The sequence below is a fragment of the Colobus angolensis genome, unplaced genomic scaffold, assembly GCF_000951035.1.
Source record: "Colobus angolensis palliatus isolate OR3802 unplaced genomic scaffold, Cang.pa_1.0 Scaffold294, whole genome shotgun sequence".
Lineage (NCBI taxonomy): Eukaryota > Metazoa > Chordata > Mammalia > Primates > Cercopithecidae > Colobus > Colobus angolensis.
In genome coordinates, this window is record NW_012116199.1 from 1,722,851 (window position 1) to 1,736,709 (window position 13,859).

Consider the following 13,859-nt stretch of genomic DNA (forward strand, 5'->3'; position numbering starts at 1 on the left):
AGAGGAGACCAAATCTCCCTTTCCTATCCTTCCATGCAGTGTGCGATGTGGGGAAACAGGGTCTGAGATTAATACCAGAAGGGGTCAGCCCTTCAAGCCTGCGCACTGGGTGTGGGCTTTCTTTTTGGCGTGGACCTCCAGGCACTGTGGTTTCCCTTCAGCCAATCACTCTGTCTCCCCTACACAGGGCCCTGCATTGGAAAATGAGAGTACGAGAAAAAAATGGCCAGTTCCTCGTAGGTCACCAGATTTTGCTATACTCATGGCACGTAGTATTGAGGAATAAAGAGGCTGGCCAAGTCATGTACACAAGATGGCGAGTTATCCTTTCTGATGGAGATGGGGATCCAGGCTGTGCCAACTGTCAATCATAAGGGGGTCTACACCATACCAAGAATACTTCTGTGCACATGACACAGGGATGAAATCTGATCCATGTTCTCTAGGCCACATCCAACAGACAATAACAAGATGGAGCTCCAACAATTCATTTTTGTAACTCAGTGGGCACTTCAGCATTGAAACTGTGCCAACTGACACTGGTCCTGCTGGCTTCCATAGATAAGAATGCAGAGAGCAGAGCAGCAGGCTTCCCAGTGGCTGCCCTGTGAATCCAAACAACATGGTCCCAAGCCAAGCAGGCATGGTCCCACAGCAGAAAAGCTTCTGGTAATTCAGCAATCACTTCTCAGAATCATAGCCACAGGTAGAGCAGGCAGAGGGCAAGTGTGGAGGGACATGGCTCTGAAAGGTAGCCTGCTGTTGCTTCCAACACAAAGAAATAAAGGCCCATGTCCCCATACCCAGGAGCCACAGTCCTATCAGGAGTTTAAGTATATTCATACCAGAACACAACCAAACACACTGCAATTTCTGTCACAGCCAGATGTACATATTACAGTACCATGAGCTAAATTATCTTGAAATGATAGTTCTATCCAACAAACAAGTTGTTGATCTTCTACAACAAGCTCGTGTGACCCACCAGGCTGCATGCAGCCCAGGATGGCTTTGAATGAGGCCCAACACAAATTCGTAAACTTTCTTAAAACATTATGAGATTTTTTTGACTTATTTTTTTTAGCTAGTCAGCTATCGCTAGTATGAGTGTATTTTATATGTGGCCCAAGACAATTCTTCTAACGTGGCCCGAAGAAGCCAAAAGACTGAATACCTCTGTTCTACAATGTACACAGCACACTGTCTACAATTTTCTAAATGTGGCCCAACACAAATTCGTCAACTTTCTTAAAACATTATGAGTTTTTTGGTGACTTTTTTTTTTTTAGCTCATCAGCTATCGCTAGTTTTACTGTATTTTATGCGTGGCCCAAGACAATTCTTCTAACGTGGCCCAGGGAAGCCATGAGATTGAATACCTCTATTCTACAATGTACATAGCACAGTGTCTACAATTTTCCTGGATCTGAAAGAAAATTATTTTTAATTGAAAAATGAGAACTACATTGTTTTGATATATTTGTCATCCAGCATAATACGTACATCAGCACTTAAAATTGACTTGCAAATTGATTTTTAAAAATTCAATACAAATAAGAATCAATGCAACAAATGCTAAAATAGTTACTAAGGATACTTATTCCAAAATAGAAACACATTGTGATCCTTAAAAATATACTATTAGTAGCTGATTTACAAGTAGAACAACTTTTAATTGTACTACTTATAAATCAGTAAGCGAATTATCTAATTTATAGAAATAAATCAGCTGAACCTAAATACCTTAAACTAGAAAACATCAGAATGAATTGAAAGTGTACAGGAGAACCTAAGAATACAATAAAATTATTTTTTAAATTGCTCTCATGCAAAATCAAATCCTATGACCTTTATGAAAGGGTTTGCATCTCATTACTTACCAACTGGCAGCCTTCTAAGGAGTTGACTAGCTGAGCATTCTGACAAGAGAGAATTGAACCAGCCAAATTCAGCATTACACACACTGCAGAAAGCAGCATGAAAAAGGTTATCTGGAAACAAACCAAACAAGAAATTGATTATTCACTTGGAGAGGCTCAAAGGAAAAATGACATGGCTTTACGACAGCTTTCATTTATTACACAGCAGTTGATCACATAATTACATGAATAACATGTATGTGTTTTAAAGGAAAGTGGTAGGTTCTTTCTCAAACTTCCAAATTCATATGACCCGAAATAGAAAAAGTAAGATCTGCAGGAAGCCATAGCAAGCTACCATGATTTTGTTTAAAACCTATTATGATAAAATATTTAAGGAGTTAAACTTGCATTATAGACTGTGCATTATATACTCTTACGAGTAACAAGTTAGACATTATTAAAGGAAATCAAGTGAAAGAAGTATACTTATTAGAAGGCCTTGAGGTTTGTTTTAATTTTTATTACAGAAAATTTCATACACATGCAAAACCAAAGAAAACAGTATAATGAAGTCACATGTGCCCACCACCCAACATCAATAATTAATCCACTTACAGCCAACTGCGCTTCATTTATGGCCCCTACCATCTGGATTATTCCGCAACCAATACCAGGCATCATAAAATTTTACCCTTAAATATTTCTAAAGGAATCGAGAAGCTTTCTGAAAACATAGCCAAAATAATCATCATATCTGTAATAAATAAAAATTCCTTAATATCATCAGATATTGAGTTCACATTGCCCTGTCTAAATTTTTTCACACTTTGAATCAGGTTACACAGGATACAAAGCAGGTCCGTGTGGTACAGCTGGCTGTTAGGAATCTCAGACAGTCTGTGGGTTTCCCACCCACTTTTTCCTCTGTGAAATTCACTGAAGAAACCAGTTCATTTGTCCTGTAGAGTTTCCCACAGCCTAAGCTTTCTGATTGCAGACCTCTATCATTTAACATTTCTCTAGCCTCTGTATTTCTTGTAGTTTGGTGATTAAATATGGAGGTCTGGCCAAATTCAGATCAATAAAAGGCAAATATTGTCTCTCTCTCTTTTTTTTTTTTTCCTTTTCTTTTTCCTTTTTTTTCGATGAAGTCTCACTCTGTCACTGGAGTGCAGTGGCACAATCTCGGCTCACGGCAACCTCTGCCTCCCGGGTTCAAGCAATTCTGTTGCCTCAGCCTCCTGAGTAGCTGGGACTACAGGTGCGCACAACCACACCCAGGTAATTCTTGTATTTTTAGTAAAGACGGGGTTTCACCATGTTGGCCAGGACAGTCTCGATATCTTGACCTTGTGATCTGCCCTCCTCGGCCTCTCAAAGTGCTGGGATTACAGGCATGAGCCACCGCGCCTGGCCAATATTTTCTCTCTTTTTGTGATGTTAGCGGCCATTTTTAATGATGACTTAGACTCATTAATTTATTAGGGTTTCCAAAATAGTGCTAGTCTCACTCTGTCATTTTTTCTTTATGAATAAGAATACATATAGAGACAGACTTTTACTCATCAACTGTTTTGTTACCCTGAGGTATAGTTCATATAGGAAAAGCAGGATATATACTCGACTCTTTCTGTTTATTTTCCAGGTTTTAAAATAATTTTAAACTGCAAAATAAACTCAACGAAGTCTATATGGTTAATTAGCACTCTTTCTGCATCTATGTAAATAATTAGGCCAAATCTAATGAAGAAAGACCCTTTTTGTGATGGAGAATAACCTTTAAGATTAATCTGATCAAGAGGCAGGGAGAGTGGCATTAAAACTTGTTAAAGAGCAAAAACAAGTCACTGGATATCCTGTCTAATGCACACTTCAGGGTTATTTCTGCCTTACAATGTCTTTATGCTATTTCAAAACTCTGCAAAACTGATAGTTTATCAACTGACAGTCGTATAAAACTGATAGTAGTGCAAATGATTCTTGACGATACAAATGTAAAGGAATTTTGTCTCATAGCATGTAACTGATTATTGCCCCACTGATATTAACCACTTTTACATTTATTTATAAATTTATTTCAGCATTCCTGATTGCTTATATGTGTGCAGTGTTTGAATTAGCCTTTCAACTGCTTGTAACTTCTTACTGATTTCCTCATTAAAGAATGAGTTAGACATAGTCTTTGACACATGTCTATTTTTTTAAAAAGCTGATTCCTGGCCAGGCACAGTGGATTATGCCTGTAATCCCAGCACTTTAGGAGGTCAAGGTGGGTGGATCATGAGGTCAGGAGTTTGAGACCAGCCTGACCAACATGGTGAAAGTCCGTCTCTACTAAAAATATAAAAATTAGCCGGACATGGTGCTGCGTGCCTGTAATCCCAACTACTCAGGAAGCTAAGGCAGGAGAATTGCTTGAACCCGGGAGGCAGAGGTTGCAGCGAGCTGAGATCTTCAGCCTGGGCAGCAGAGTGAGACTTCATCTCAAAAAAAAAAAAAAAGCTGGTTCCCCTAGCATCCTCCAAAATTAACAATATCATGAAATACTGTTTTGTCTGTTTAGTGGAGAGGGGAGTGAGTTTGAGCCATTGTGAGCCAAGAACTTAAACATTTGATACGTATTAATCGTCTGCGTCATTAGAGAGAGTCTAACCAAATACTGTATATTCTCACTTACAGGGTAGGAGCTAAACTTTGGGTACACACAGACACAAAGATCGGGACAATAGGCACTAAGGACTCCAAGCAGGGGTTGAGGGGAAGAGCTGAAAAACCACCTATTGGAGTACTGTGCTCACTAACTGGGTGATGGGATTATTAGAAGCCTAAACTTTAGCATCATGCAACATACTCATGTAACAAACCTGCACATGTACCTCCTGAATCTAAAATTTAAAATAAATATAGTCATACATAACAAAAAAACTGCAAACAAAACTACAAGGTTTTTATGTAACCATATTAATTTTACATCTGTATCTCCTTTCAACCATGCCAAAAACTATTTCTTAATATAATTAATCTGTTGGATTTAATTTCACAATATCCACGCAAGTCTCAAAATAACAATGCCAGTACAACTGCCAAAAAAAATGACTGAAAATAGTTTAAGATTTATATTTCTTTTTATTCTTACAGTACATTCTACCAGAAATAGTCAAATTATGGTGTTTTAAACTCACATGGTTCCTTTATGTGTGGTTATGCTACTGATCAGGAACCCAGGTTCGTTCCTTTTATTTCATTTTTTCTTTTTTAGGAATTGTTTCTAAAACTGAGTTTCATTTATAATTATATAAAATGATTCTAAAGTCAGGTCTATAAGTGAAGTTTCACATAAGTCTAGCCTTTATTCTGTTCCTCCACTCTATTTCCTCCCTTCTATTTTTTAATAGGTAAGCATTTATTTTTTAATTTTACATTTTATCTTTCCATCTTTTTAAAATAAAAGTATAGAATAGCAGCACAATACACACATTTTCTTCACGTACATTTTTTGCACTTAATATAGTGAAGATCTCGCTATAAGAACACACAACCCTATTCCCTTCTACAACTGCTTAATACTTCATGGCAAAGATGAATCACCATTTTTTATTATTTATTTATTTATTTAGAGATGGAGTCTCGCTCTGTCACCCAGGCTGGAGTGCAATGGTGCGATCTCGGCTCACTGCACAAAGGACAATACTAAGAAATGCTTTCTGCTAATTATATCAGAAAATATATGAAAATATCTTCTAGAAAATACAAGTGACCAAAACCAATTTCAAAAGAACAAAAAACCTGAACATAATCTTGAGAAAAATATCAGTAAAACTCTACCCACAAAAAACAGCAGGCCCACAGCCTTTCACAGGTAGATTTGTTTCAAACTTTCGAAAACATCTAATCTTCCGATAATAGGGCAACAGGCAAGTTCCCCAATGCATTTATAAGACCAGAAGGTTTTCTATTTCTTGAACAATTCAGTGCAATAGCCGTTAAGTGGAACAGAACAAGTTCCATGTCCTGGGAGAGGCCAAGGTCACCTGAGTGGAGTGAAAGCTCTAGCAACGGGAGAAGGGTGACTGCACAGACAAGCCAGTTACGTGGGACATCACAGCCCAGGTGGGAAGCTAAGCGCACCCATGTGGGATGGAGTGGCAGCGAGGAGAGTGGATTGGTTATTTACAAGGGGAATTAATCAAATAAGGAAATATGGTAAAGATAATAGGCGCTGAGTTTCTCAAACCAGAATACACACAGTGGTGCTGTACTGCAAATGGCAGTATAATGTAATCTCACAGTCTTCAGCGCTGTGTAGATGACTGATAGATAGATGTCCCATAATTTCATCACCTAGAGGGCTGGGAGCAATGATATTCCCAGTAGGCATGAGCGAACCTAGCAACCTTGTTTCTTTTTTTTTGAGACGGAGTCTCGCTCTGTCACCAGGCTGGAGTGCAGTGGCACAATCTCGGCTCACTGCAACCTCCACCTTCTGGGTTCAAGGGATTTTCCTGCCTCAGCCTCCCAAGTAGCCGGACTACAGGCGCACGCCACCTCACACCTGTAATCCTAGCACTTTGGGAGGCCGAGGCGGACGGATCACGAGATCAAGAGATCGAGACCATTCTGGTCAACGTGGAGAAACCCTGTCTCTACTAAAAATGCAACTTTGTTTCTCAATTCCATTCTCCACAAAAAGAAACCAGAGTTCTTTAGGGAAAGGATTAATTCCAGGTCTAGGGCAGGAGAGCTGAAGACTGAACTCCTGGCCAGGCGCGGTGGCTTAGGCCTATAATCCCAGCACTTTGGGAGGCGGAGGCGGGCGGATCACGAGGTCAGGAGATGGAGACCATCCTGGCTAACATGGTGAAATCCCGATCTCTACTAAAAACACAAAAAAATTAGCTGGGTGTGGTGGGGGGTACCTGTAATCCCAACTACTCCTGAGGCTGAGGCAGGAGAATCGCTTGAACCCAGGAGGCGGAGATTGCAGTGAGCTGAGATCGCACCACTCCACTACAGCCTAGGTGTCAGAGCGGGACTCTTGTCTAAAAAAAAAAAAAAAAAAAAAAAAGACAGAACTCCCTCTCTTTTGGTGCTATCAAGTAAGGAAATACGCAATAAATGATGTTGGGGGCATGTTAAAGATGCAAACGCCAGCTTTAAGGGGCTCCCACTGGCCAAATCAGGGACAATTTGAGTATCGGAATATGTAATGATAATAAGAGATTAGATAATAAGTTAACGATAAGAGACCCATGGGTCTATACAAAGTCTCAAAGTATCTCCCCCAAGTTATTTACCTTAAAGGAGAAAACTTCGCAGTGAAGGCACATGACACCTTAACCAAAGTGATCAAAGTTTCAAAATAACAGGACAAACTGAAATTTTGTGTCACCTGATACGATCCAAAAATAACACAGCACTGCTTCTGTGATATTTTTCCCAAAGACGCATAATTCAAATCCGATCATGAAGAAACAGCAGACAAACCCCCGCTGAAGGCTGTTCTACAGAACACAGGCCTGTATTTTCCAAATGAAGGTCATGATGGTCAAGGAAAGACTGAGGAACTATTGGCAATAGGAAGGAGACTAAAGAATCGTAACTAAATAGTTCAGGGAACAAATTATTTTGCATTGGGCTTGCAACTTTTCTGTAAATTTAAGGTTATCTCTAAGTAAATTAGCATGACCTCAAAAATAATGATAATACATGAAAATTAAAGACTAAACCCCCTTATGTCAAAAGATGCAAAATTATATATTTTGAGCTATATGTATTTAAAAATTTTATCAACAAGTGTTTGGCTCTAAAATGCAAGAATGTTTAGATATCAGAAACCTCTATGTGTTATTATACCAAAGTATATGCCCAAAAAACAAATTTACAGAGTAAATAAGAAATTTTAATCATATTAGCAGGTGAATAAAGACCATATATAAATCCAAAGTCATTCATAGTTTTTCTAAATCTCTCTAAGCAAGCTAGGACTGAAGGGGTAAATAAATAGCTCAATAAAAGGTATTTATAGGGGAAAAAAACTCTAACAGCAAACATCACACTCTATGGCAAAAGTTAAACATTATTTCCTTTAAAATCAAGAATAAGGAATCAGAAACATCTTTACAGCCCGCTGTAACTGCTTCTTTTCAATAAGATACTGCATTTTCAGCCAATGCAAAAAAGGCTAAAAGCCTTTAAGAATCGAAAAAGAAAACACATATGATGCTAAAGAATTACAGGCTGGGCACGGTGGCTCATGCCTGTAATCCCAGCACTTTAGGAGGCCGAGGTGGGCGGAGTACCTAAGGTCAGGTTCCAGACCACCCTGGCCAACACGGCAAAACCCTGTCTCTACTAAAAGTACAAAAATTAGCTGGGTGTGGTGACAGGTGCCTGTAATCCCAGCTACTCAAGAGGCTGAGGCAGGAGGCAGGAGAATCGCTTGAATTCGGGAGGCAGAGATTGCAGTGAGCCAAGATAGAGTCACTGCACTCCAGCATGGGCGACAAGAGCGAGACTCCGTCTCAAAAAAAAAAAAAGAATTAAGAATTATAGTATGGTATTTGCAAATGGATACCAAAGAAACCAATTCAGTCCTATCCATAAAGTTATCTATATATGGGACATTGCTATAGAATACTGAGTGTTATAAATCAGTGTGGAAAGAATAAATGATGAAAAATTGGTGCTAGGCTATCTATATAGGAAAAATACAAAAACGATTTCCATACCTCACATCATACACAAAAGCAGATTAAAAGCATAAAATGTGCAGATCAAAACTTTGAACACTTAGGGAAAAAATGCAGAAAACATCTTTACAATTTTAGAATTAGGGGAATTTTTTACAGCACTATACACAAATGTAGCTCTTATAAACACTGATGATTGTTACACATTAAGGTCAAATGATCTGTATGACCAAAAGAAGTGAAAATGTGGGAGAAGGTATTGGCACTAGATAGAGCAGACCATGGATTAACACGTAGAACATATAAAGATGTCTTACAAATCAATAGAAATGGGTCTAAGACATGAAACCTGACAGTCAAAAAAGAGTGAGAGTAAAAGACAGGCAGATGCTTAATATCACTGGTAAGCAACAGGTACAAGTTAATACCGTAATAAATTATCATTCCACACTGCACCAGGATGGCTGAAAAGTTACTGAAAAGGCCAAGTGTTCACAGTGGGTGAAGGTTAAGGGATTGGCAACAAAAACAAAACAAAACTGTATAAAATGTTGGTAGGAGTGTAATTTGACACAAGCTCAAGAACAGTTTGGCAATAGTCCCTGATTGCTCCATTTGTTTCTGGCTGGAGAAACTCACACATGTGCCTAAAGAAGTACTGTACAATGCCTGCAAATCTCAAAGAACTGCAAAGACCTTAACTGTCTAGCCATTAAGGAATGGATAAAGTTATTTTTCCCCCATAAAAGAACAATTAAAATGAATGAATCAGGTCTACATATATCCACATGGCTGAATCTCAAATACATAATGGTGAGTGAGAACAGCAAGTTGCATAAAGACACACGTAATATCGCTTATACAAATCATGAAAGCCTACAAAATAAAACTCTGTATTGGTTATGTATCTATACCTGTGTAGTAAAATTATAAAGTCATACACCAGCCCGATAGCCGCAGACTTCTGTTATCTCCGGGGAGGGTGAGGAGGAAAAGATATAAGGCCTTGGTGTGGCCTCTGATGTTTCATATTTTGAAATTTGAAACAAGATTATCGATGGTAAATTGTTAACACCTCTGAGAAAAGCGGGGGGAATTCTGCCTCAGATATAACCGGTGGTGACTGCTGGGTAATAATTTTTACTATACAGGTGAGAATGTGAGTATCAGAGGGCACGAGGAGGAGAAAGCTGAGTCAGGGAGGTAAGGGGACCAGGAGGCAGGAAGCAATTTATACACTGAAATAAAATGCAGATCAAGAAGAAATGCCTATAAGGACCAAACATCTTCCACTGATGAAACAAATGCAAATCCCAATTCAACAGAATGAAATAAAACCCAGTAACCTATCGCATTCCTCCATACTCACTACAGATTCTTCTAAATGACATTCAGTCCAGTGTTGATGAAGTTCTTTTCCCTCCCCGAGTGAAAAATATCTGCCTTATTTCAAGGTTAATTTGCAGCACCCCCCCCCCAACAATTATACTTACTTACCCACTGAATAAAACGTGTTGAATCTTTGCATTAAAAACAGCATCTGCTATATGTAATGGAGAAATACAATGGGACTATGAACTCTTCTAGTTCATCTAGTCCATAAAACAAACTATTATATAGCTATAATTTTTCTCATTTTACAGATAAACAGATTCAGACAGCTTAACACCTACCACCACATCACCATGCTGACAAGTTAGCATGAGCCGTAATTCAAATTCAGTTTGCCAGACAGCCCCAAGACCCACACCCTTTTCCCTACACCTAACTCCCTATGAGGTAGATCTTATGTCCTGCTCTTACTGTTCTATGTGGGCTATACTCACCATACACCTTATATTTATTTCCCCATACAATAGAGTCAGATTAGTGGAATATACCTTTTGAACCAGTAATTGCTCTCCTAGGAATGATTTGGAAAACAAGATAAAGAAAAGTTCTATTTAAAAAGTGGCAGTTCCAGACTGAGAATAAAAAATAAAAACATTAAAGAATAACAAGCAAATTCCTCCACATCAGGGACTAAACCCATTTTACAGGTCAAGAAACATCTGCATACAAACTAAGGAACCTACGTAAATTCCTATACTAGTGATGGTGGGGCCAGGATCTGAACCCAGGCAGTCTGATTCCCAAGCAGGCATGGTTAATGGTTACGCTATTGTTTTATAAGCCTTTTTGGGATCCACAGTAGAAATATATTTTAACTCATAATCCTGTACACCCACACACAAAAGTGAAACTTCTACAAAACAACATTGACCTCAATATGTAGCAAAAACTTTAAGATGCTGATTTCGTCATGAAATTGTCTCATGGCCCACGATTTAAAAAACACACAATGCTTCAGTGCTTCAAAAATACAGTATTTATTGTAGTAACTAGAGTAACAAGTAGAAAAAAACTAAGTGGAACTGCATGTTTAGCAATAGAGCTGAGTAATTATGAATATAAACAATTGCTATATGGAGAAAATACACCACGTTCATTGGAACCATGAATAATACTTACATACGTAGGAAATATAGAAAAAATAAAATAGGTTAAGGTAATAAGGATATAGGCAATTACGTTTTTATTTTTAATTTTATAAAGACTTTCATTTTTCCTTACAAACTGGGGTGCTTAAGAGACCCGATAATAGCTACTTTTTTATTTTCTTGGCACCAAAGCAACTTACTTATGTGTTCCTTCTCGCATATCTGTTTCAGATCATAGTCAAGTTTTCCAATTCGTTTTACTAAGTTAGGAAAAGTTTTTAAACCAAAAAAAGTAAAATCAAAGCAAAACAAATGCTCCTTTGTTTATAGATGAAAATCCGGAACCAAATAACACAACATTAAAAGAACAAAACTTTGCAAACACATCCTAAAGCTACACACATTAAAGCGCTACAGAAATATGCTTCCTGGGTTCATTCTCCCTTCCCCCGCTCCTCTGCACTGTGCCTTTGGGTCTCAGACCCTTGTCCCAGGGGTCCCTTTGAATCCACCTCAGATTTCACGAGGATGGGGCTGAGCCACTCGGCTGAGGTCTAGCCCTGTTCTCCTCATCTGCCAATGCCTCACAGTACTGCGCTGGCCAGTCCTTGGGGTCTTGATTATGGACTTTGGCCACAAACTTAAGAACTTTCATCTTGCTGGTTTCCAGGTTGGTTCGCGGGCCCCACTGGAATTCGTAGTCCACGGGGTCGGTGTGAGGTATCCGCCGGTATTCCAGGTAACGTTGTCGCACAAAGTCCTCAGTAATGAGTTTCTTTGGATCTCCGAAAATGAAATGCTTCTTGGTGGGGTAGACCCCTAAGCGCCGCAGAAAGTCCCAGACTTCAGTCTCCTTGATGGTGTTGCCCTTCATAAAGATGAGCCCTAGGACGATCATCAGGAGGCCCGTAGTGGGCGTGCCTTGGTCACCCCTCACCTCGGCATCCTCCTCCACCGGCTCCAGGGTGTTGATGAGGATGTAAGTGTTGCTCTTGGGTTCAAGTTCCACCAGCTTATATCCGAAGACGTACTGGAGGCGCTCGGCGGCCCGTTTGAGGAGGTCGGGGAAGATGTCCCTGTAGTCCCCGATGACGTGCTTCAGTATGTCGGCCCGCTTGATCGGAATCTTCTTCTGGTCCTTAATCAGCAAGAACTGCACCAGCTCGGACACTTTCAGCTCCAGCTGCTTTTGGGTCCTGGGCCCCACGGCGGGGGAGGCCTGGGCCCGGCGGGCGCCCTGAGGCGAGGGGCCCTGCGACCCCTGCGAGCCGCCCGGCCCCCGGGAAGTGCTCGGGGCCTCCTCCGCGAAGCCGTCTCTAGCGGCCCGGGCGTCTTCGCCAGCCCGCGAGGCCCCGGGGTTTCCGCCACGGCTCCAGTCGCTGTCCCTCTCGGCCTGGCCGCTAGAGCGACCCCGGTTCCTCGGTTTTTGCAACATGTCACCGGCGGCGGGTACCGGTGCACGCTCCGGCAAGCAAGCAGCCCCGGCAGGGATTGTGGGTTGGCGACCCGCTAAGGCCGCTGACTGGGCGGGGCCCCAGAAGGGGCGCGCAGTATCGCTGAGACTGCGTGCTGCGTCATGAAGCCTGCGCCTTGCGTCAGGGCGGCTGGGCGGTGCGCCCGCGCGGCTGCGGGGGTTACCAAAAGGATCAGAGATTTCTGTGCAGCCCTGCAGGTCTGGTCGGTGAATTTCAATATAGTGAAGTGTTGTTCTTACTAAACCATGCAAGCAGAGAACGAGAACCGAAACTCCTAAACAAGTGTCTCGCTAAATTCAGGACCAGACAGGCTCAGACAAGTTTTACAGACGGTATTATGAGTTTCTAATTCTAAATCGGGAGCCTTTGTAAATGTAAAGATCTCACAGGATGAATGTGTGAGGAAAAAAAAAAAAGGTGAAGAGGAAGGTACGACCGTGGAAGTAAAAGCATTTATTTCTACACAAAATGTAGAAGGCTATAAGAAACCCAGAGGGCTCTTAGTTTTCGTCCCTCCGCTCAATTTCATACCCTCCAACCCACTACCCCCAGTTACTTTCTCTAATGCCCCGTGGAGTCTGTTAAAAACAAAAGTCTGCCGCAGGCTTTCCGAGCAAGCAGGACTTCGGTTTCACTATTTCCGTGTGTATATTCTCTGCATCAAACTCCTTTAGCTAGACAACTATGAGAAAACCACACAAAACTTGTCAATATTAAGTAAATGTTTCAGCTTGGTCAAATGAGTTTATCCTTTGGAAAACAACTGCCTTCGGCGCACAACCACAATTTTAGCAGAAATACGTAAGAGGAATGCTGCAAACAAACGTGCACTCTCAAGAGATTACCACTTAATTTTGGGCATCACTGATCAAGAATTGCAATAATGTGGATCTCTTAAATTTCTTAATTCATAATATATTAGCTTTGAGAAAGAAAAGAGAACACAGGGGTATTTATCCCTCATCTATGATGTGTGCAGTCTATGTATATTTTAATTGTGCAACTCAAGTAGCCAAAATGAGTCATTTCATTAACTCAAACCATCAGCAATCTGCTGCCATTACTTCTATAGATCTTAGCAAATTTGTTTCTTCTCTATTTATTGACTTGCAAAGAAGAAACTGAATTTCCCTGTGTCTTTTTAAAGCTACCCAGAAAGCGGATAAACTCTTCAAAGAACCAAATCGAGTTCCTCTTTAATGCAAATATATTCAAAGGAAAGCAATTTAGAACACATTATCTGAATAATAGCATCAAACACAACCTTATTAAAATTTTGTTAAATGTTAGTAGCATAACACATTTGTTTGTAATTCAGTAGGAAAATGCAATCTGATAATGGCACTGGAACTG

The 13,859-nt window shown here is 40.3% G+C and overlaps 2 protein-coding genes across 2 annotated transcripts in view; both read right to left on the reverse strand.

The window, feature by feature from the left end:
• FAM189A1 (family with sequence similarity 189, member A1) overlaps positions 1 to 13,859 on the reverse strand; it is a 251,507-nt gene that overhangs the window by 119,095 nt on the left and 118,553 nt on the right. The window contains exon 3 of the mRNA XM_011949262.1: positions 1,881 to 1,991. Coding sequence (XP_011804652.1) covers positions 1,881 to 1,991 — 111 coding nt within the window. The remainder of the gene's footprint in view (positions 1 to 1,880; positions 1,992 to 13,859) is intronic.
• NDNL2 (necdin-like 2) lies at positions 10,900 to 13,067 on the reverse strand. Its single transcript, XM_011949254.1, has one exon. The coding sequence runs from the start codon at positions 12,464 to 12,466 to the stop codon at positions 11,552 to 11,554; it is 915 nt and encodes a 304-aa protein (XP_011804644.1). The 5' UTR covers positions 12,467 to 13,067; the 3' UTR covers positions 10,900 to 11,551.

Coding starts and splice junctions, on each gene's coding strand:
- NDNL2 (XM_011949254.1), bottom strand. CDS start 12,466: ATGTTGCAAAAACCGAGGAACCGGGGTCGCTCTAGCGGCCAGGCCGAG.